Source organism: Cornus florida, unplaced genomic scaffold (assembly GCF_030987335.1).
Source record: "Cornus florida cultivar Cherokee Brave unplaced genomic scaffold, ASM3098733v1 CherokeeBrave_3.0.0_Hap2_Chr09, whole genome shotgun sequence".
In the NCBI taxonomy this organism is placed as follows: domain Eukaryota; kingdom Viridiplantae; phylum Streptophyta; class Magnoliopsida; order Cornales; family Cornaceae; genus Cornus; species Cornus florida.
The window spans coordinates 70,495,715-70,520,510 of record NW_026775579.1 but is presented as its reverse complement, the minus strand read 5'-3'; the positions used below and the strand labels follow the sequence as shown (position 1 = coordinate 70,520,510).

General features: G+C 34.1%; 3 protein-coding genes across 5 annotated transcripts; 1 reads left to right on the top strand and 2 right to left on the bottom strand.

The window, feature by feature from the left end:
- Window positions 1-2,628: 2,628 nt before the first annotated feature.
- Window positions 2,629-4,499, top strand: LOC132272803 (cytochrome P450 71B10-like). Its single transcript, XM_059773892.1, has 2 exons — window positions 2,629-3,531; window positions 3,781-4,499. Exons 1-2 carry the CDS (start codon window positions 2,629-2,631, stop codon window positions 4,399-4,401), a joined length of 1,524 nt encoding a protein of 507 aa, XP_059629875.1. The 3' UTR covers window positions 4,402-4,499.
- Window positions 4,500-4,894: 395 nt separating this feature from the next.
- On the bottom strand, window positions 4,895-10,277 carry LOC132274298 (uncharacterized). The gene is made up of 3 exons (XM_059775553.1): window positions 9,788-10,277; window positions 7,537-7,617; window positions 4,895-5,593 (listed from the first exon to the last, which is right to left on the bottom strand). Exons 1-3 carry the CDS (start codon window positions 9,944-9,946, stop codon window positions 5,204-5,206), a joined length of 630 nt encoding a protein of 209 aa, XP_059631536.1. The 5' UTR covers window positions 9,947-10,277; the 3' UTR covers window positions 4,895-5,203.
- Window positions 10,278-11,959: 1,682 nt separating this feature from the next.
- LOC132274297 (UDP-rhamnose/UDP-galactose transporter 6-like) lies at window positions 11,960-23,879 on the bottom strand. Of its 3 annotated transcripts, XM_059775551.1 has the most exons (7): window positions 23,612-23,879; window positions 21,428-21,665; window positions 18,329-18,513; window positions 18,049-18,249; window positions 17,568-17,729; window positions 14,698-15,065; window positions 11,960-12,345 (listed from the first exon to the last, which is right to left on the bottom strand). In XM_059775551.1, the coding sequence occupies exons 2-6, from the start codon at window positions 21,561-21,563 to the stop codon at window positions 14,745-14,747; spliced, it is 1,005 nt and encodes a 334-aa protein (XP_059631534.1). In that variant the 5' UTR covers window positions 21,564-21,665; window positions 23,612-23,879; the 3' UTR covers window positions 11,960-12,345; window positions 14,698-14,744. The 3 variants fall into 3 exon arrangements, with proteins under 3 accessions (XP_059631534.1, XP_059631533.1, XP_059631535.1); XM_059775550.1 differs by lacking the exon at window positions 11,960-12,345 and having other exon boundaries at window positions 14,524-15,065; XM_059775552.1 differs by lacking the exons at window positions 11,960-12,345; window positions 21,428-21,665 and having other exon boundaries at window positions 14,524-15,065.
- Between the last annotated feature and the right edge of the window lie 917 nt (window positions 23,880-24,796).

The window sequence follows — 24,796 nt, the reverse complement described above, 5'->3', positions numbered from 1 at the left end:
TTATTTTTAATTAAATTTTTAAAGGAGATGATATGATTTCCTTGAATGTGGTCTAAAACATTTTTTTTTTTGCTCTCAAATACACATCCACATTACGATTAGGGTTTTATTTTCAAATATTTCCTCACTTCCATAACTGAAAGGGTAATTTTGATATTCTAATTTATTTATTTATTTATTTATAAAATTAGGGATAAAGTATACTTTCTTTTAAGAATACAGTGTAAATGCATAGAAGTGGAGTGCGGATATCCCCTCCCTTTCTTTTATTGCACTATTTTTTTTGGAAGATGTTAGATTTATGGTATTCTGAATTTTGAATATATATATAATTTTAAAAAATAAGGACATGGATATGTCGGGATAGGTCTATAAAATTATATATATATATATATATATATAGAGAGAGAGAGAGAGAGAGAGAGAGTTGCATATAGGCTGGAATTTTTTGACCCCTTTATTTTCTACGAATATATTGGATAATCGCACCGACATGTTTTTTTAGTGTTTATTAGAGTGTCTAGTGTAATTAATATGATCTTAAAACTATCACTATCTTATTTTTTGTTTTTCTCTTATTTGTTTTGTACGTACTAACATTAGGGGTCATTGATTGATGTAATTGGCTTTTTTTTTTTCTTTTTTTTTTTTTTTTTTTTTTTTTAAATAGAGTTTATATTTGATAACTGTCACTTTGTGCAAACGTACCAAATGCTCTATAAATAAAACTGACTTACAAGGTATTTTTTTTAAAAAAAATAGAGTTTATATTTGATAACTGTCACTCTGTGTAAACATACCAAATGCTCTATAAATAAAACTGACTTACAAGGTATTACAAGTTCTGGTTTTGCGTGATTATGTAGGAGTGGCAAATTTGGATTTGCCTATATGACTCCAACCCAATAAGAAATGCGCGGGTTTGAATCATCTTAAATACGTTCTAATTATAAGTGAGTTGCATAATTAATTTGTTTATTTAATTGTGTCGTTATAAGATTAAAGAGTTCAACTAGTGTAATCCGTTTATACTCATGTAACTCAACGTATCATAATCGCGAATATAATTTGTGTAATCTGTTAGTACTTGTACCCAATAACTTTGAACAGTTTCAACTTAAATCTTGACTACATCTTATAATTTTTACTTAAACATTTGTATTCAAATTACTTAGCTACGGGGTAATTGGTATTTTTTTCTTTGAATATTTAGATTAATTGTGACTCATGTTTTTTCAAGTATTTATTATTTAATTAACTATTAAATGTTCGTTTTGATAAACTAATATTAAATATGTTAATATGTATAACTTATTTAATAATCATGTCAGATTAGTGTTAAGGTCCGACATGAATTTTTCGCTAAGCAAGAGAATCTTCATTATGCATGTTTAGTAAAATATCCTTAGTTCCATACAGTATGATTACGCCCACAGACACTAATTCCCACCCCTAAATGATAGTGATAGAACACCTCCGAGTACTCTACTCCTTATTCTAGAAATTCAATCAAATCACATACCATCTCATCTTTTGTAGTAAATTATGTTGCATTTTAAACGGAAAAAAGAAAAGAAAAAAGAAGTGCAATTAAAACCTGTTCCATTCTACGAGACGCATGTGATTACACACAAAAAGCATTGCAGAATAAGTTAAATTTGCCACGTCATTTCAAATAAGAAGTAGGGTATAAAAATTTTGTTTCTATTACCCATCTTCCTCAAATGTTGAAACTCAATTCATTGTACGCAACTTTCCATTAACTCAATTCATTGTACACAACTTTTAATTCAAGTTAATGTTGTCGAGGAAGTTCATTTCTGTTGCTTTAACCTCATGTGGGAACTCAATTTCTGTTTTTTTAAAAGTAAATTTGTTATTATATTTTCATATATTGATGAGATTGTCCTGTATTCACACTTTTCATTAAAGGCTTGCAATAATTGCAAATAATAGTCTCACACACACTCACACAAAAATCCTCAAAGCTAAAGTATCAAAAAAAATTCCTTATCAAGGAGGAATTTTTTTTTTTTTTTTGCTTATATAAAACCAAAACTTAACCATAGAAGCTTAATCATGATATTTAGAGAAACAATTTAAATCAAAAAAAGAAAAAGAAAAAAAGAATTGTCCTCTATTCACACTTTTGTGGCGTCCAATGCCGTGCAAGAATGAGCTGTATGTCCTTCACCATTTTGTGTCAAAAAGGCCACCACCAAAAATATATTCAGATTATCGTGAAACATATTTCCTACAAAGAACAATAATTGTAGATAAAGAGACAATTGACACACACTCGTACCAAAAATTTGAAGAAAAAACAATAAGACAAGGCCTGTTTGGTATGCTTTTTATTTCTGTTGTTTTTGTTTTTGGACTGCTACAGTGTCGATTTTGACAACAAAAACATATTTGGTACAGCCTTATTTTATTTTACAAAGTACTAAAATATTTCGTGAACAGGGGCCCAAAACCAAAACACCAAAATTTTTGTTTTGACAACTATTCAAGGCCCAAAACTATAAAGTAACTTAACATGGGCCAAAAACGAAACGCCTAAAATATCGGGCCCTAAGCATCTTGAACCTGTGTATATAATGGAGGCTAGAACCCCAATCATGTGCTATGGGACTCATGGCTTTCCATCCACTTTTTTTGCAGTGGCTTCCTCTACTTTTGTTGCTGCTTCCAATTCTCTGCCTCTTCCTTCTTAAGCAGAAAAACACACAGAAGAAAATACCTAATCTTCCTCCGAGACCTCCAACTCTTCCCATCATAGGCAATCTTCACCAAATTGGCGGTAAAGCACCTCATCACTCTCTGTGGAAACTGTCCCAAAAATATGGCCCTATCATGCTCTTAAAACTTGGCCAAGTCCCAACTCTTGTCATCTCTTCCTCTGAAATGGCCAAAGAGGTCTTAAAAACTCACGATCATCAATGTTGCTCTAGGCCTCCCACGGAAGGCTCGAGGAGACTTTCTTACAATTTCTTAGACGTTACCTTCTCTCCCTATAGTGATTACTGGAGTAAAATGCGTAAGATTTGTGTCAGTGAGCTCTTAAGCTCCGCGAGGGTGAGGTCTTATAGGTTGCTGAGGAAACAAGAAATGACTCGGTTCATAAACTTGGTCTCCGAGGCTTCACCAAATGCTATCAATCTCAGCGAAAATGTGTGTTCTTTGATAGGTACAATAGTACGTAGGATTGGTTGTGGCGGGACACAATTTGAATGTGGTAAGCCTGAAGATGCAATTAAAGAAGCCATGACAATGCTGGGGAGTTTCTCAGCCGCGGATTTCTTTCCATCTTTTGGTTGGATTGTGGATGTTCTGACGGGGTTTCATGCGAGGAGGGAGAAGTGCTTCCGTGATTTTGATCAGTTTTTCCAAAGGGTGCTTGACGAGCATCTTGATCCTTCCCGGCCCATTCCCGAGCATGAAGATATTATTGATGTCATGATTCAATTGTCGGAGGATCAAAGCATTGCTGGAGGTCTCACTAAAGACCATATCAAGGCTGTCCTCATGGTAAGGGGCTAATTTCTTCTTCATATATGCATATATATATATATATATCATTCATAAAGACAGTCTGCAGATGCCTCGATTTTGGAGGGCCAGACTTCGACTTCTGCATCTACTAATCTAACTAACCCTTCTTGCCTCGTAGATAGTTTGTCTAGTGGTTCATCGTATAGCATATTAACCTCACACTCTTTTAAGTATTATGTTTTGTGAAATAACTCATCCTTCTCGACATGTTTGTCCATATTTCAGAATGTATTTTTGGGCGGAATAAACACGAGTGCTATTACCATTGTGTGGGCGATGACAGAGCTATCCAGAAACCCGCCAGTGATGAAGAAACTACAAGCTGAAATAAGAACATGCGTCGGAAAGAAGGCAATGGTAGAAGAAAGCGACATTGAAAACCTTCACTACTTGAAATTGGTGGTCAAGGAGACACTGAGGCTACACCCTCCGGCTGTGCTGCTACTACCGCACGAAACAATGGTGCAGTGCAAGATTGGTGGCTACGATGTTCACCCGAAAACAAGGATCCATGTGAATGCGTGGGCAATCAATAGAGACCCCCGAAATTGGAAGGAGCCTGAAGAGTTCATCCCGGAGAGGTTTGAGAATGGTTGCATTGATTTTAAAGGTCAGCATTTCGAGTTTTTGACATTTGGAGCTGGTAGAAGGATCTGCCCAGGCTTGGTAATGGGAACCACAAATGTAGAGTTTGTGCTTGCAAATCTTCTCTACTGCTTTGATTGGGGACTGCCCAGTGGGATGAAGATTGAAGATATTAGCTTGGAAGAGGAAGGCACTTTTACTGTTTATAGAAAATTACCTCTCTACCTTGTGCCCATCAAGCTAGCTGGCTTGGAGGGGTAGCAAGCAGGGTGTTTAGAAAGTGTCATTGCAGTTATTAATTAATAATGGGTATCTGAGCAATCTATATAAATAAGAATTGACTAGATCTAAGCTCTGTTTGTTTGGATGATATATATATATATATATATATATTGGTGTTTGATTGTCATAAAATATTTACGAACAAAAAAATATTAAACTTTAACAAAAATAATTTATCCATCAATTTTCGGTAAGTTATTTTACATGTGTCCGAACTGAAAAAGTAAAAATAAAAGAATATTTTACCTAAAAAAAGAAAACATTTATCAAAAAAATATTTTACATCGAAACAAATAGAGCCCTAATGTGAAAGTTATTCTCTGTGAATTCTTTGCATTCATGGCAACCAAAGGTACCAAATTGATCTAATTATTGACATATCTCTTGAATTAAACCAAGATAATAATTATAACACCTCTTCCAAGACATACAATAACATGAATAGCACATATGATTGAGAAACACAGCAGGATAATCAGCAACAAACATTATACAGATTCAAATATTGAAGAATTCAATTAAAAGAAATACTTTACATAAAAGATGGAAACCCTAGAAAGCTAATTACATCAAAATAACAAGAAGAGTCCATTTCATAGGAATTCAACAAGTAACAACAATCTCTGGTCTATTCTTTGTTGCAACCATCTCTGATTCTCCATTTTGTGCCTTCTCTCCTAACAATTCCAGTACAAAATACAGCAGCAGAACTAGAATGGTTCTTCGAAGACTTCGACCAGTAAACGGCAAGCAGCTTCTGACAGAGACAATTTCTACATTTTCAGTCGGTAGATTCATGGCCTGGACTATCTGTATGCATGTCCATGGAAGAGTCATTGGAATTGAGGAGATTAACATCCCTGTTCTGGTGTTGAGGAAAGTTGGATTCATTGTTCCGGACTCCATTTGAACAGGGTTGAACACCATTATCGTAGTAGCTTCCCTGAGAAATATGATAGTTCTGCAGGCTCCGACGAACAGGGCTCGACAGGGCGTTTGAAAAAACATTATTCTTGGACTGTTGATCACCGTGCTCGGACCGAATCCCTTGCCCATAAGTCGGTGTGCCAGAGGATCCTGATGAGACCAGGAGGCCTGAGTTTAAATGTTGATTCTGGAGTTGCGCTCTGGGTGACGATGATTGCTCCCCTCCATGATAGTCCAGCTCAGCCTGAATAGAGATTAGTAACTTAAAAGAATTCACAAACAGGGAAAAACCGAAGGATTGAACCAACAACAGATGATGCAATGTATACAAAGGCCTTATCAACAAAGGACTTTTGATATTAGAAACCTGCTCCAAACCCTACCTAAATACATGAAATGTGACACTTAAAAATTGGAAATACAATCGGGGAAGAATTAAAGATTTATCATCAAAAAATATCTCAATTAAGAAACATGTTAATAAAATACGCATGATCAAAATTTAGATTTTGAGATGTATGTCTGGAATACAAAGAAATAAAAAAGTATAAATTATTATATTTGTGAAACGATTAAATTTTAGCCCTCATTGGGATAAAATGATTTAAGATCAAAACTGTACGAATAAAAAACAGTTATTCGGTCAATTTCAGATAATGCAAGAATAACAGGTGGAGTAAGATGAAATAGTAAAGAAACATATATGATAGCGTGAGCACGACTTAAATATGCCATTAGGTATAGATGATAAGGGTCAACCTAGGTTGGGACATGTCTTTATTAAGTAGATTATGAGTTACAAAGTTGTGTGATTCCAACAGGAAGCAGAATTAACATGAAAACCAAAAGAAACAAAGACAAAGCCCTCATAGGTGAGGAGAAATCAAGAAATTTTTCATTTGACCCACACCATGGAGGCGGTAAATTCTTTTCATAATGGTGAATGCCCATTCATCAGTACATCTCAACAAAGCCAAGTTCAAACATGCTAGAGTTAACACCACAAAACTTTAGTCAACAGCTCTATAAAAGGCCAGATCTAATAAATCACCGATTACAGGATTCATTTCCTAAGGGGTCTTTTGGTGAAAGGTTATACACTCGCGGTCAACCTTTCTATCTCCAGGCCTGGGTCCTGCTCTACAGGGAATGAGTGAATAGCCCAATTATATAATTTACATAACTTTCACATCTTCCGTGAAGCAAGATCTCCAGAATCAAGATTGTTGCAGATTATAAAGAGATCAAAAACCATAGAAGAGACTAGAGAAATAGGTCAAAAGTATTATGTACAAGTCAAAATCAATTTAAATCTCCAACCTGAGATAGGCCAGAGTTTTAAAATATAATCCCCAATCATTACAATGAAAATTTGGTTCCACAACAATTAGTCTATGGAGACCAAACTGAGTCCCCCCTTCCCAAATCAGCTGCAAAGGTAAAACAACATTTTCATTTGCCAACCTTGAAAGTGTCTCTCCAACCATAGATGTATCCTGATAGGATTACAAGATGGGTAATGTGTACAAGCTCCACTTGACATTTAAAACTTGCTAATTCTCTAATTATCTAAGGCGTATCTACACTCTACGTTTAGGTGAACTATTCAGTAATCTTTTGTAACTAGCAACTTCTTGTAAATAGTTATAAGACCTCTTTAACTAGTTTTCAGTGACGTAAACATAAATGAAACACCTTTATTTCTTTTCGGCAACATAATCCTGCTAGCGAATCCTATAAAGATTGACAGTAACTTGCAGGGCAAACTTAAGAAGAGCATATCTTAAAAGGCTGTCAAATGCATATTAGACTCTAACGCATATCATTCCCAAGGGGAGTCAAAAACATATTGTATTATATATCAAAGAGGACGAAAGTCATGGAGTAAAATGAGGCACAAATCACTATTAGTCGGCAGTAAGAATTACTTACCTAGTCCAAAATATCTACAAATCAGACATCGCCCAAGAAAGATTTGATGCTAAGATTTCAAATTAGCACTTACTGTGACTTAATCAAATCTTGGGTAAAATGCAATTAGTTCAAAAGTATATAAATCAAGACAAACTGGCAGCAAGCCATATCATCAGAAATATGTCAGAGGTGTCTGCTTAGGTACTCGCAGGTAAATAAAAAGAATTACATATCATAAAAAACAGGCTAAGCTATCACGGAGAAAACTGAAACCTGCAGGTAGTTGATCAAGTCAACTGTGGTCACTCTTGATCCTCCTTCTTGTTGTCTCAAAATCCACTGATAAAATTTGTCCTGCATGAGAAATAAACAAATTAATAAATGTAATGATACAGTCCAAACTCGGAGGTCTTAAATTAAATAAGATCATAATGAATAAAATCAAGGTCAAATTCCTGAATATGACAAACTCAAAAGCACCTTCACCTTCTTAGGAAAACCTTTTGGACCACATTAAAATATCTTAGGCCCATTCACACACACACACAAAAGACTCCATAAAACAATAGTATATTCAATATTTCAATGCAATCTGCAAGAGTCCGAACTAGTAGTTAAAACACTGTTAGACGGTAGTTTACATGCAGATTTACCATGCAGCAGTGGAAAAATACAATATGTAACCCCAGCATGCATGGCAAAGCATTCCTAAAATATTGCAGGACAGACACTCTTCCCCACCTGACAACTTGACACCCTCATCATGCCTTATGTTACTCGAAACATGTATCCAAGATCTTAATTATGTTAGCTATGTTGATGCCTTTGTGGACTTGAAGATGCTGAGCGAAATGCATCACCCTGCAATCTTATGTACTAGCGGAAACGGCACATAGCCTCCCATCATCATGATCTTTATGTAAGAACATCACATTGAAATCAAGCACCATCCATTGCCATCATGTCAATGTCTATAAGGTAGCCCTTGCATTTCCAAACTCTCATGAATCCAAGCCCTTACCAACCCATGAATGGTCTCTCATCTGAGTTGGCCTTGAGCCCATATCATCCTCGATTTTCTTGGGGCCCGAATGTCTCACCTCCTCAAAGCTGACAACATTGTAGGTAGCCCCCCACCAAGGCCTGCATAATCGTTCGTATCGTGAACTCTCCAATCTTCATGAACCTCCTTCTACTCATCTATTATCAGATCTTTACATTGAATTAGTATCTTTTAAGGTATTATACTCATTTAATTCATTGTGTAAATAAAAAAATGGTCCTTGCCCACTTGTATCTAAAATTCAAATATTAATATACAATCGCATCAAAATTTGCTACGTAGAGAATGAATTGTCTTCACTTTCTATGCATTAGCCATGCCTGCAATTCTTTTTGATATATATATATATATATATATATGGTCACTACTTATTGATTGACCCTAAACCTAAGGTGCTCGACGGAATGGACTACAATCATGCCCGATATTTTTTGTCTTATTGTAACCGCCCTTACTCTCAACCTCTCATTCTCACACTTTATAGTTCCAGCTTTTACAATTGTATCACGAAAACAACTCCCAATACTGAAACAATTCCTTTGAAATAAATTGTCTCTCTTCAGATTACTTCATTCCACTTTTTTCGTACCCTACTGCAAAGTGAAAATTTTAGAACTTCAAAAACTAATGCCACTTCTATCAACATTGTTAGGTTAAAATTTTCAAATATTCATTCACTCATTTCTTCAGAATGCAACAAAACATATTCAGTTTCAACACAAGTTTTATTCAAACATCTAGTATATGGTTCAAAACAAAGGGCAAAGGTTATATTGAAATTTCTAGTGAATTTGGAAGTAGTATAGGCATTTTACCAACTGAAAAATACGTTATGACAAGAGAAACACACTCCATGTTTCAAAGGATAAGATACCCCAGACCATTCCGACCTTAAGACACAATCCTCGCAATATCCATATAATGGGCAAAAGAATATGCTTGTCTGCATTCTAAGATAAACAATGTTTACGCTTATCCAAAACCTAAGCTCTCTACCACAAAACTGCAATCACTCTATTCTGAAGCACCCAATAAGAGATAGAACCCTTTGAAGTACTTGATACCAAACCTTCTTAGCATCCCAACACTTCCAACATGACATGCCCCAAAGTCTCTATGAGTAAAATGACCCCAAAAAAAAAAATTTGTTTGGTCCAATAAAACCCCAAAAATAAAATTATTATTTAACCAGCAAGTAATTCACTCTGTTTAGAATTTACCCTAACACTAAAAAGCAATAAATAAATAACAATGAACAATATAAATCAGATATCAAGAAATAATATGAATCCTGTAATAATAAATACATAAATAAACAATTAAATAAACAAATCCATTCAAAAGATACGCAATTGATGTCCTTCACTCAAACAAAATGATATATTTCATATCCAAGCGTTCGTGCGTTCGTGCGGGTGGGTGTATTTATATATATATATATATATTGGAAGAAAATAATACCAAACCATGTCGTTCACCGGCTTGAAAGGAGAGTTTTTGCTGGTTCATGGCCTGCGAGTAGAGCTGAGACAGCGAATTCGCGGCGCTGCAAAACGTGGAGTACATCGTTCGATCGACCTCGTCGAGGCTCGTCGCCGCAGATTTCCTCTTCTTCGCCATTCCAGAATTTCCTGCAATTCTCTCCCTCACTCCCCTTAAATCTCTGCCGGAAAGTTAACAACTCAAACTATTCCCCCGCAATTTGTGGGTGATATTTGGGCGAAAAACTGACGCCGACGGTTGACTTGGAATCGGAAGTTGTGATGAATCAGATTTTGCGATGAAGATATGTTGAGAAGAATCAATGAGGGTTTTATATAGTTTTGTAAAACCGAAACTCACTTGGATTTGATGAAATTGAAAGAAGAAGAAAGGAAAACTTGCGTTTGGTTTCAGAGAAAACAGTGGAAAGAAAGGAAACGATTAGGAGGGAAAGGCCGAGTTCGTTGACGTGTACACAACACGTAACGTAAAGTTCGCTCACAAAATTACACGTAAGGTTATTTTGCTATTTTTGTTTTTTTGACAAATTACACTAGCCGCCTCCGCGAAGGTTTGATCAAATTATACAACATTTATCCTTTATTATTTTGACTTCTTGAAATATCTTTCAATCTAATTTAATACGGAGTAATATAAGTCACATAATCCTTTTCAGGTGTTGCTCTCACATTCTACATTTTCGCTCTCATACTTTGCGGGCACTCTGGTTAAAATTATGACTTAATTCTACTGCTCTGACCCGTCCGCTCTCAAATTCGCTCTCACTTTCACTTTATGTGACTTAAAATAATAGTTTAATAAAAAAATTAATCCAAAAGACTCTATTATCCTTTTTTTTTTTTCCCATTTCGTAAACACTACATTACCCTCCCTATATATATATTTATATATATATATAATACACCTAATTAAATGTTATTAACAAAAAAAAATATTTGATTTAATAAAATTTAATAGTATAAAATTGATTTTAAAAAAAAAATTAATACTTTGCATTTTAATGGCATTTCATTTCAAAATATAAGGTCAAACGACAACTTAATTATTTTTTGAATTTTCACTAGCGACAGGGAATGTCATTTAGTACATGCGTTAATTCTCATGAGATTAATAAAGACTAAACGTTTTATTTATGTATAATTTGCCCAAACCTTAAAGAAAATCAGTGTAATTTATCTTCTCTTTTTTTATCTAACATATTATTATTATTATTTGGGATTTGGAATTAGAAAAGGAAAAAAAAAAATGAAAATTAGATTTGAAATAAAATTCCATTTTTGTTTGTGAAATAAGTTAAAATTTAATTACAAATAATTTTTTTATATGATTTTATTCTTTATTAATTATAATTGGAATGTAATGTTTCACTAACATTACATTCCAATTACAAAATCCCATCAAATTCCACTATTTTTTCATGGGATTTGAAAACACAATACTTTGGGATTTCAATTTTACGAGAATAAATTCTATTTTTTAATTCCTTTGATTTCGAACACTAAGAATTCTACTTTTTTCAGCCAAAACTCTTTTTAAAAAATTGTGCAAAATAGCCCTTGCTGTCGAACAGCGTTTAGGTATTCGTTAACTGATGAGGTAAAATTACTAAACTGTTTCTAGCTTGAAAAAATAAGATCCCGGTTCAACTAATAACAGTCAATATGATATTGTTTTGTTGGAAGTTGTTATTGATATTTTATATATTAAATTTATTTCATTCTCTTCAAGTCAATTACTAAAGACACCTTGGCAATTTCACATTGGCAGGAGTACTTTGCACCATTTTAAAAGATGAGGGAGTATTTTGGCTCAAAAAATTGTTTAGGGAGGCTTGTTGAAAAAAAATTAAGAGCTTGGCTGTGTTTGTTAACTTGTGATAAATTACACCGACTTCTCTTAAGGTTTTGACAAACCTCATATAAATAGAGCGTTTAAGATTTATTGTTTTAACCTAAGTTTAAGTGTATGCTCAACAACCCTCTCTCCATTACAATTTGTAAAAAAAAAAAAAAAAAAATTATAAAATGACTAAATTGCCCTTACACTTATTAATTAATTTATTTTTATTTACAAGTTTTTTTTAGTGGAGGGTAACAGTGTTAGAGATGACAGAGAAAGTAACAAAAGAGATGAGATAGAATGATTGATTTTTTTTAGATTTTATAATATTTTTTGTATTATAAAAATATATTACATATAAGAAATTAATTTTTTATAGTCTTAAAGGAGGTCAGAATTCTCGTATAATTTACCCCACCCCACGTCTATGTTGGCCACAGCGACAAAGATGAACAATCTTCAACTTTCAAACCTCAAGAAGATGAGAGATGCCATTAGGAGAGGGGGAGGCAGACACAATTCACCAGCTATATATATAAATATTAGATATATAGAGAGAGAACATCCCAAAGTCCTAACGAAGATCTGGCCGGCGGCAATTGGCTGTCGCGGAGGTGGTCTTGTCAACTTGAGGCTTGCTTTCCTTAATGTCACTTCCGCCAAGCAAGCAAATGTGACTGATGGAGACGGGAAAAAAAAAAAAAAAAATGAATAAAGTACATATTTGAATGCATGATATCTTATGATTGACTGGACTATGTTATACCGAGCAATTTTTTTTTTTTTTTGGTTTTGGGAGGTTGTGGCACAGCAACACAAAAGACTACATATATTATGAAGTATATAAAGAGTTGAAAGTTATTAGTTTTGAGAGATTTTAGCTAAGAGACATGCCGAGTTTAAAGAATATTATGAAAGATAAGAGAGTTTTGTAGATATTTAAGTTTGAGAATTCTATAGCATAACTTCGTAAACATTGATCATTCATGGTAATGCCTATAAATAAGTTAGTATGCAATTTTTACCTTCAAGGTGAGGGCGAGAAGTAATTAGTAGAGCACTCCCCCACCAAGCAATTTATGTTGGTGCATTGGGCTCTATAATTTATAACCGAGTGAAGGAAATAGAATGGTATAATTTATGTTGGTGCATTGGGCTCTATACTCTTCAACCAAATGACAGTCTTCAACCAATAATAGTCTAAGAGTTTATGGGGCAGATTGTAGAGTGTTCTTTCTAAGCATGTGTAACTTTCATTTATTTTTTTATTGGGCTACATAGAATTTTCTTTCACAACAATATGAAAACTGATCAGTAAAGTAGAGGAACACCTCCAAAAGGACACACAGATCTAAGCTACCCTATTTTTGGACAATGACATTCCGTATGAAATTTGCAAGCCCAACACAGCCTAAATCATGTGAAAAGTCTACTTTACCCTACACCGTTTAATTAACTTTAATTATAAAATATCAAAATAATTAAATAACTAAATTACACTTGCCTCCCTCTAAATTACCCTTGCCTCTCTCTTACCACTCTCTCTCTCTCTCTCTCTAAATATATATATATATACAACCACAATAGCCGCAACAACACCCACCACCACAACCGCCGCCACACAATACCCACTACAAACACCGCCGCACCCACAGACCTATATATATATATAGACCATCACCGAATCACCACCACTCTCTTTCAACACCATCCCACCTGAAAATTAACACCCAAAAGCCATACCCAGTTATCAAATTAATTGATTAATTGAAGAAATTCTGTATAGATGTGTGTGTGTGTGTATTTGTAGAGAGAGAGGTTCATAAGTTCCACAATTGTCACACAAGTACACCCTTTCTCTCTCTTATATTCTCGTGGAAATGATATTTGGTGGTGCTGGTGGTGGGCCGAAGAAAAGACAACGAGTCGAAAGAAACAACCGCCTCTCCTCCACCGTCAGCGTTATCAACTCCGCCCGTGCCGACGGAACCCTAATAGAGGCATCCAAAGACCAAAAACCGTCATCCTCCGCCTCTTACATCAACAAACCTTCCTCCTTCGAATTCAACAAGGCCGACTGGCCGAGTCTAGATCCACCTTCGATTCCGTCGACCAGTCCGACGTCCAGATCTACTTCCACTCGGATGTCCTCCAACGATCAAACTACTTCACCGCACTGTTATCGAATCGATGCAGAGAGACTCCGACGACATCGACTCCGAGAGTGGCTGATACTATTGTGAAAGAATGAAGTGATACTGCGGCGGCGACGGGGGTTCAAGGTTTAGTTTTCTGACAAATATTGCTATTGGTGAGGTGATGAATTTGAGTATGGGGGAGATCAGGTTTTCTAGGTTTGCTTTGATTTTTCGGCGAAGATTGCACCCACACACCTATATATATATATACACACACCACCACCACCACCAACCACCACTCTCTTTCAACACCATCCCACCCGAAAATTAACACCCAAAAGCCGTACCCAGTTTTCTTTCTCTATTGGTCTCTGCCAAGAAGAAATTTTTGTTTCTCTGTCGGTGTGTGGTTATGGCTGTGGTTGTGTGTGTAGAGAGAGAGAGAGGGAGGGGGGGGGGGGGGGGGGGGGGGGGGGGGGGAGGCAGAGTTTACTTTAGAGAGAGAGAGAGGCAAGGGTAATTTAGTCATTTAATTATTTTGATATTTTATAATTAAAATTAATTAAACAGGGTAAAGTAGACTTTTCACATGATTTTAGGTTATGTTTGGATTTCAAATCTCATAAGGGGGTCTTATTGTCCAAAAATAAAGTAACTTGTATCTGTGTATCCTTTTGACAAATCTAAAGTGGTATTGTTGTACTTTACCCTAAAGTATATCAGGCCAAAAAAAAAAAAAATCACTTATCATAAAAAATAATCACGAAAGAGAACATGATACTTCTTGGGGAAACTAAATCCTATGCAAAAGAACCTTTTCCCTTAAAAGGGATTTAACATCAAGAATATAAATAGAAGAATACAAATATAGGTGGGAAACTAAAAAGAAACCTGTAAAAAATCCCTGAAATTGCTACCTCATATGCTTAAGATAGTTCTTAGACCTTCTCATCAAGTTCGGAGGATTCTGATAGCTTTTGCTGCTTGCTGCTAGAAAATGAATGGCTCCGACGTTCCTTTCCACCAGGTTTAGAGGAAGCATTTCCATACCAGATCATTCCAACTATAGCTACGACCATGCCTAGGACCACTTGCAGATTAAGACCCTCTTTTCCAAAAAATAAGAACCCCAGAATCAAAACGAGAATTGTTTTCATATGGCCAAGCACTTGGAAGGAAACGGCAGTGAATCTGCCGATGCAAATGAACTGGCTGAGGTTGGTCCCTACTGCTATAGTGCATGAAAGTACTATTAACATCTGCATAGATCAGGAAGTAGACAGAATAGTGAGCAATTTTTTAAAAAAACTGTAGAGGGGGTCAAAAGATCCGCATTTATCCAATGTTAGAAATTAATAATTGCTAAATTTGTTGGTCACACAAGTTCTCAAAAATTATAAGAATGAGCATACATGATTGCTCTTATGGGTTTCTAATCAGGCAAAATTGCAAGATCGCACTAGGCTAATGTAATCTAAGTGAGCAAATTAAGCATAAATTTTATATCAACTCATAGTTTCCTTTGGGATAAGCAGATAACAGAGTGAAAACGGCCCCAAAATCTGGTCAAGCAATGATACTGATTTGTGTTGGTTAGCATCCAAAATAAACACTACTTTATAGGAACAGAACAGGCATATTCAGCATTTCTTGTAGACAATCTCTGAATCAGTTTCATTTACGCTGCTGACAACCTAAGATTTTCTAAATACTTGGCTGACATACCATATGGGTTTTCAACAGGCATATAATTTAGTAACTAAAAGTTGCCAACAAATGCGACAAACGTGTATATGTATGCTCGAGTCCAAAGAAAAATTCTAAACACACCCAGCAAAAGATGGGAGTAGACTGGATCTAAATAAAACTCTTGTGGAATGAATTCCCCCTCCCCCCTCTTCATTTGATGTAGTTAGCTCATACTTAAGAAAGGAAATATACCCCTTTCTTAGCGTCCATCCCAGGGTGAATAAAGCATAATACAACCATTTGCAATAAATTTAAGGTCATTTAAAATAACACATCTGAAGATGCTTGAGGTTTCAAAAGGTGATGTCTCAAAAGGCACTTTGTAGCCATCCATCTAATCATCATCTCAAAGGAGACAACTGGGTTTTAAGAATAAGAAAATCTACCTCCACAAAATTTTTATCAATTGTACATGATTTCCTTTCAAGGATCAAAAAAAAAAAAAAAAAAAAAAAAGAAGGTTCCATCTTCACCATTCTTCCCTTGAGCTTCATTTGTTTAAGTAAGAGGGAAAGAAAGGAGAGAACGATATTAGTTAAGAAGGAAAGGAATGATAGTTTTTACTTATTAAAAAAGAAAAATGATAGTTTGACAACTCTTTATATTTGGATAACTTAAGAAAGAAAATAAAAAGATAGTAATAACCTTTCTTGTGTTTGGAAAAAAGCTTGGAGAGAAAAGAAAAGAAATGCTTGTTTTATCTAGTGAATTATAAAGGGTAAAATGGGAATTCACCTGTTATAAAAAAATAGGGATAAAACGGGTAATTACTAACTCTCCTATCCTTTCATTTCACTTCCTATCCCTCCTCCTTCCAAATTCTTCCCTATCCCTCTACTTTTTAAAAACAAACAAGTTTAGATTTCCCTCCAAATCATTCCCTTTCTTCCTCCCGTTTCCATCAATCCAAACAGGCCCTTAGAGTAACGTACACAACTAAATGATGAAAAAAATAAATAGTTGGTGTTCATGCATAAAGAGCTATGTTTATACGGATGCTGAAATTTTAATTCTCCAGGGGTTTACATTAAGGTGGTAAGAGACTTGGACATGCTAAAAATAACTAATGTACAGAGTTCAATAAAAATATGAAATTAACAAATATTTCATGTGATCATAAAGTTTACTTCCCCAATGTGCAAGGCCCATAAGAGATGCCAGTTGAAACTTCATAGTGAGAAGGGTGGGTGTGTGTGTTGGGGGGGGGGGGGGGGGGGGGGGGGGGGGGGGGGGTACTCCGTTGTCATAATAAGTTCAAATTATTTTTTCCTGCATGGGATACAGAACCCTTAAAATGTCCAGTCACAGCTGATACAAAAATATCGCACATAAGAACAATGGGTAGTCCATACAATAAATTGTATTGTCTAAAGCATAAAAGCAGTGCACATTCTTCATAATCCAATGGCTCATTTTTCTTTCTTCTTTTCTTTTACTTTCAAACATAAAGAAGACGGGGAAATATACCATTCATAATATAAAATCTGAATATCATAAAATCAGACCACTGTAGAGGACACCGAACAATGCATGTTAGCAAATTGACTTAAATTCAATTCAAAGCTTGACTGCATTATCATAGGATGTAGACAAAACAACAACAAACAGTAAAAAAGGAACATGCTATATGAAGGGATGATGCATATGATGCATGCTTTTGAGCAGCGTGGATGTATAAATGTGAAGAAAAATTATAGTCATGTATAAAACAAGAAGCATAGGTCATAAGAGTGAAAAGAACCGTATGCAGAACTATGTAAAGATCCAGGTGGTCACATTTGCATGCTTGAAATACAAACGATTGGAGAAAGAGAATTCATGTGGCCAACCCAATTCATATTATGGGATTAAGGCAACGATGATGATGATGATGATGAGAATGAAGATGACGATGATGATGAGTAATTATGTGATCAGATTACTGTTTTATCCATCTCAACACATGACAGTTAAGGATAGGACAACACAACAATGGTAAAACAATGATGACTGTAGGTTCCAGCAATGCTCACCACAGATGCTATATGGTAGTCAAAGGTGTCAACTCTTTTATTCATCAGCCAATAATCCAGAAAGGGGCCTATCAACAGCAAGGACGCAGCCTGGGCTGGTGCAGTATGTCCCAAAAGATTGAAAGAACTAAGTGAGTACTTCCGTTGAAGGAAACTTACATACTGCACACACAAAAATAACAGCATTACAAGAGTAAGACCCTTCAGACTATTAAGATACAATTCGAGAGAATTATGTAAATTAAGAAATCCATAAAAGTTGAACAAATAAAGCATTATAGAGAAGAAAATATAGCAACTACCAATATAAGTTATAGAAAAACTTCTTTTGAGTTAAAAGTTTAACTAAGATATATGTAATGTGTCTGGTGTAGAGGAGCAATCCAGACAGTTCATACAAACTCGGGTAAGATGATAATAAAATAATAACCTACACTTGGGGGAAGGCATAACATATTGTAGATAGGAATAGACAACTTACATACTGCTGCATAGAAGTGCTCCAAACTGCAATAAAGGCGGCAATGAACCCTCTACCATTAACACTCACATCAGTAACAGTGCAAACTGCAACACCCAGAAGAACAACTGCTATGCTAAGCTTTGTGTCTCTGGAATACCGAATCTTGTCTAGAACAACTTCCAAAAAGCAGGATACAGGGATCATACTCAGCTTTGCAATCTGATAGTTAAGAAAATATTAACTTCTAATTATAATTTATAACAATGAATGAAATCTAAAACTCAAAGGACATATTTACCTGGTAGAATCCCACTGAGTTCCACATTAAACTAACATTCATCCCAACAATAGAGAAATTTGCAAAGAGGACAAATTTCAGAAGCTCTGGAAAGGGTAGATGAGAAGCTTGGATGTATCCCAGCCACTTAAGAACAAGTGTCATCAAGGTGGTTGTAGCAAAATGCAAGCCAGTTAAAGTAGTAGCTGCAAGAAATTGAATTAACATAACGTTAAAACAATATGATGATGAAAAGATACTCCAAAATGTATAATTAAATAGAACTCCTTGCAGGTAGCAAAAGAAGTTCATCTTCATCATCCAATCCATTTTCCAACTTTACTGCATCAACAACACAAATCCTATGATAGATATATTCCTAAATTATTTGTATTCCTCTTTGGAAAAAACATTGGCAGCAAAAGTCTTTAGTTGTGCTTCTTTACAAAAAAATAAAAAAATTAGATACCGTCATATAATATGCATAAAGCACTAACCACCAAAAAAAATGCATAATGCACAGTGCCTGTAGTCTATCAAGCTCCAATTCATTTGTAGTCTATCTTCATCTGTTATAAATTCTCAAGTCTTTCTTTCCCTTTTTTTAATAATAAAGCCAGTATAATCAGGGAAGAAAAACAATTGCTTTGGTTGTTAATTTGTAAAAAGATTTTAGATGCCATGCATCATATGCATAAAGGACACTGCCTGAACCTATCATGCTCTAACTCATGTGGAGATGCTCAGAATCTATCTTCATCTTTTACCATATGTCATCCATCATTGCTTTATCATCTTCAGATAATATAAAGCACAAAATCAATCTTCCATATGATTTGTAAATATTATAGAATTAGACGAGGACTTTAAGGAATAAATTGACTATAAACACATTCCTAACCCAAAGTTTTATTCTATTAACGTACCAGGCACCTTGCTGAGGAAAAAAAGATATAACAAACACGAGAAAATAGAATTTTAGGACATTCACCATAATAGAATCAAAACCTGATAAAATGCTATAATAGACATTTCCAATATTGTAGTTGGAAACTTTATGATAAAAGAAATAGATACCCGAAGGAAAAAGGATAATTTCATTTAAAGGACAAAACAGTCAATTTCTATTTGTTGAAGGAAAAACAAAAGTTGAAGAGAGAAATTAAAACATGAGGAACACAAAGATATTTGTGGTTCAGCCACTGGGGCTTACATCCACGGCACACAAAGCCCAAAGGGCTACATATCTTTATTATACACTCTTAAATTTGTTCACAATAACCACCTCTATTTATAGGTGAATTGGGGAAGACTAGGGCTCCATTTGTTTAGATGGAAATAAGCAAGAAAAGAAAAGAAATGAAAAATGAAAAAAAAAAAAAAAAAAAAGTGAAGTGGATGAAAAGAAAAATTATTATCTAGCATGGCATTTGGTTAGCATGAAAATTTATTCGGAAAATATTGGCTTGTTAATTTCGATAGCATGAAAGTGAAAAGAAAGTGATTGAACATACCAAAATTACCCTTATGATTTCAAATACTAAAAAACAAATGAATTTGTATTTTATAATGCCTATTTTTAGCAAAGAATTAGTAAAATGATGGATTATTAAATTTAATAATAAAATTGTTTATATTTTATTTATATTTAAAATCAGATCTTAGGTAGAAGTAGAACTAATTATTAGTTAAGAGAAACGAAACTTTAAAAAAAAGATAACAACAGAGATGAAGAAACTGATGGCAATACTAATTTTTGAGAGAGATTTGATTGTATGTTGTTGTTGCCAATTATATCTGAATTTTTGGAGAAACAAAGAAAGAGTTGTTTTGTAGAGAACTTGTCTCTTTGAAACCCAGTAAAAAAATAAAGTTTGCACGATTAAGTTAATGCGTAAATTAGGAATGTCAAAATTCTCATTTCACTGCTATAATTAAAAATTATCTCTTTACTTTCCTTTCCTTTCTAGTTGATTCCACCTAACCATACTAAGCCTAGTAGCTAGAGAGTAGGAATTTCTTGCTCTACAAGTATTTTATTTAAGGCCTTAAATCACTGCTATAATTATTCTCCAACACTATTAATATTTAGAATTTAATTCAATGTGAGAATGTTACAATCTAAGACACATGAGCATGGACACAATACAACATGGATATGCCGACACATCAAATTCAAAAAAAATAGGACGCACACACAACGTGAACACGGCTAATAATTATAAATTTTCATTTATATATCTATTGAATAAGACAATTATAGAACTTTAATTCATTTATAATTTTTATACTAAAGTTATCTAAGTTAGAAGATGAAACTATTTGAATAACAAAAAGAATATATATTATAATATATAAGATATTACTCTCCTATCTTGTCACTAACATGACAAATATATATGAATGAAGACTTGATCAAAATTGGTCCAACAATCATACTCATTAGGTTTACTCGGTACATACATGTTTTTAGGTCCAAGTGTAAATCACGCGCGGGGCCCCCGGGGGGGGGGGGGGGGGGGGGGGTGTTGGTCGTTGGCGGATATTTATATAATTTAAGCAAAGTAAAAGGCAGGGTGAGACTAATAATTTAAACTAGGGCGGTAGGGGCATTTTATATAAGCTAGAGGACCATGAAAATCCAACACTTGAACTCCTCCAGGATACCACTTGGCTAGAAGGCAATTCGAGTAAAGCCTTTTCTCAGGAGAAGAAAGAAGATCGAGATGCCATGGATAACAAAAGCGAAAGCAGACAACCAAAGAAGAGAAACAATAACACACTCTACTTTATTCCAGTTTAGTCACATTGTAACCACTCTCACTCTTGCACATTGTGTATACATTCTTTTCATTCAAATGATATTATCTTCATAAGAAACAATGAAAGAACTGCAATTATTTCCCTAGCCAATTCAAATACATATTACCATAATGAATTAATGTGATGTTTATTCCAAGCCTGAACTCTGGTCAGTCAACTACAATCATTCCAAAAGTTAAAGAATAGGCCTTTAAGAATGCAGACTCTCGCATAAAAGAATTAATTTATTTTCTATGTAAAAAGACGTACACCACAAGTAATCAAAGCAAATGAAGGAGATATTGATCAAGAATTTACCAAAACTGAAGCCATATGTGGCCATTAATGCTTTATTGACGATGATGACTCCAACGGAAGTTGTAACATTGAACATCCACGCGGCTGCATCTAATGCAGCCTTTTTATCAGCCTTGCTAGCTGGAGCCATTTTCATTTTTCTCTAATTGATCACGGGAGAATTTTATGATCCATAAAACTGTCCTTGCACTTCCACACGAAAATCCAACGGTTGTGCTTGCTCTAGTGACCAAATGCTCTAAAGGAGAGACATAATTGAAACAACTAAGAATTATTGCACAATTGTCATTCATTCGAAATTATAAAAGTCAAAATCCTGATGGTGTATGATTTCAGAAATTTTCATTATCCGTATCCATTGCACACAATCTTTAAAAAACATATATAAAAAATAGTTGTTCTTCAACAACTAGAAAACATTATTGAAGTTCAAATATAAAATCAAATTAATCTCAATCAGGAAAAAAAAAAATCAAATTAATCTCAATCAGGAAAAAAAAAAATCAAATTAATCTCAGATTAAAAATGAGAAGAATTTGGCGAATCAAATTAGCAGTGACAAAATCAAACCTGTGCTAGCTCAATTTGCAAACAGTTCAATTAAAAAATTAGTGAATTTAGTAATAAATGTACAATGCGTATAATTATAAATTATAAGTATCAAGGGACCTAATTATTTAACACACATAGCCCATCAAAAAGGAGCTGTAAACTAATGAAACAAATCACAGCTTTAAATTTGCAACTTCCCAAATTCCTGATCTCTTTATTTCTCATAAGAACCATAAAAGAAAGTTGGTTTCTAGGTTACAAAGCAAAAACAGATGGTGGTTTTGTAGTTAATCTCTACAAATTTTAGACTATTAAAACCACTGTTTTCTTGACCTAGTAATAACCTTTGGTCACTTTAAATTGGACACCAAATTCCAGAACCTATCGCCAACCAGGAAAAAAATGTTCTGCATTCAGTTTCCTCAACATTTTTGGGTAGAAAAAGTAGGCTTTAAAGATTAAACTCTACAGGAAAATTCTTACTGTTCAAATGAACATTTTATCGCAAAGATATCCCATTGAAGGGCCTATTAGATGGTGAGTCCAACTTAGTGGATTATTTAAGTCGTGTGTGCTGAGAAATGGATCAATATATAATCATGCAGGCACACTTTTGCAATGTAGAAGGTTTAAGCTCTTATGTCCAATGAGTTTAATAACCACTCATTTCTATCATCTGCATGGTACACTAAGTATTACAATAATATTTTATACTCAAGATGGCAAGCATTTGATTTCAATCATTTTCTTTACATCATGCAATACTATTGAGAATTGGATGGCATTAATGAATCTTTTACATGGTTGCTAAACCTGTGTTTAAATTTGGTACTTTACCCTCCAATTTTAATTTCCAATTTTTAGCCAAAACACTGGCTTGATGTGTTTCATTAGTTTATAACTTAATATGTAATACAGTTTCATAGTTTTTATTTAAATTTTCAATGATCAGCTCAAACATGCTTCCCTGTGATGTCTCTTGATTCTGTTTTACTATTTATTAATTTCTCCAAAAAACATAATATAAGCAGTTATTTGTTCACGTCTAGATTTTTGTATTTTATCAATTCAATCCATTTGATTTATTTCAAATTGCTTGAGTTTTCTAACTGCTTAGAATAGAAGATCATGTGGATGCATGATTTTACATTATTTTAAATTTTTGGGAGGTGGTGGAAAGGAGTTAGGGGAGGAGAGGGTTCTTATTTCAACAAGTTTGATATATACTCATACAATTTAAAGTACATAATAAAATTAAATTGCACAATATATATTATATTCGCTGTGATCACAAAACAGATCCAAAAAATTATATTCACCAATGTTGGCATATCAAATTCACAGTGATCACGAAACAGATCCAAAAAAATTAAGAACAAACACACAAAACACACTTCGACTCCCCAAAACCAATCACAATTGTACCATTCCATATCAGATCTATGGACCATGACCTCATTGCAACAATTCAAAAAAGCTATTAAATTGAAGCAAAATTGCGAAAAAAAAAAAATGAATCGATTAGTAGATTATTAACAGATCTATAATCGGAATCATTTCAACTTTATATAAATCCGTAATAGTAACAATCAGTTGATACACAGTTCTAAAATTTGGTTGATAATGGCATACCGTTGGAAGGTGACAAGAAGAATGACGACGATTTTGTGACTAATCGTCACACACTGAGCTCTCAAACTTGGATTTGATGAAATCAGAAGGAATTTTAGGGTTTGGAAGTTTCTTCTTCTCGGCACGTCTTGTTTTTCACTTATCTTATGCTTTGAGTTCGAGTTTCAGTTTCGCAAGGATTTTTAGAGAGGAGAGAGAGAGAGAGAGAGAAATTCTGTTGGGGAATGGAGCCCTCGTGGTGGTGGAAATGTTTTGCAGCCAGCGAATCACAAGGAGGATGGGTTGTATTACATGTGATAAGTACCCATCGAAAATTTGGTCCATGTGATAGAGTTATCACTTTGTCACTTATGATCAAATTACAAGCACGAATATTAAGGAACTTAAGATAGCTATTAATTCTTTTCAAGGGCATAGCATAGTTAGTAAAATACGACACGGGAAAAATATAAATACGATAATGTACGAATATAATTTGATATTTTTTTAAAAATATGTTTAAAAAATTCGGCAAAAAAATATAAAAACGTAAAAATACGAATAGGTACGTATATAATACATTATATACACTAGAAATTCGGAATAAAAAATTCGGCTATACACATCTTATTATTTTCTTATATATTATATATTTGTAAGAAAAATAAATAATATGTAACAAATAATAAAATAAATATATTACAATTAACACTATCACAATAATCATAAAAAATAAATAAATAAACTATCTAAATATAATGAAACAATAACCATATGTCCATAACATGATCAATTTCATCACAAAATTAATGAAAAAAATTCTAATTCAAATAATCAACTATGTTACCCAAAATAAAAATAAAAAATTGTTCTAAATTTAGATAACACCATCTAACCAAGAAAGATTTTCATTATTGGTGACTATATCATTAGAAATGTCATCTGTTGGCTCTAAAGAATAATCCTCCAATTCTTCATGATCAACATATTCAAGATTGTCAATAAGTTTGTCAAGATTAATTGGCTCCAAATCTTGTGCTTCGAGTGTCTTGAATTTTTCCATCATCATTGTGTTCATTCTTACGTATACAAGATTATTCAACATTGTAGGTGCCAACCTATTCCTTTTCTTTCTTTGCGCAGCTTCCCAAGCACTCCAATTTCTCTCACATGAAGAAGAACTGCAAGGCTGACTCAATATACAAA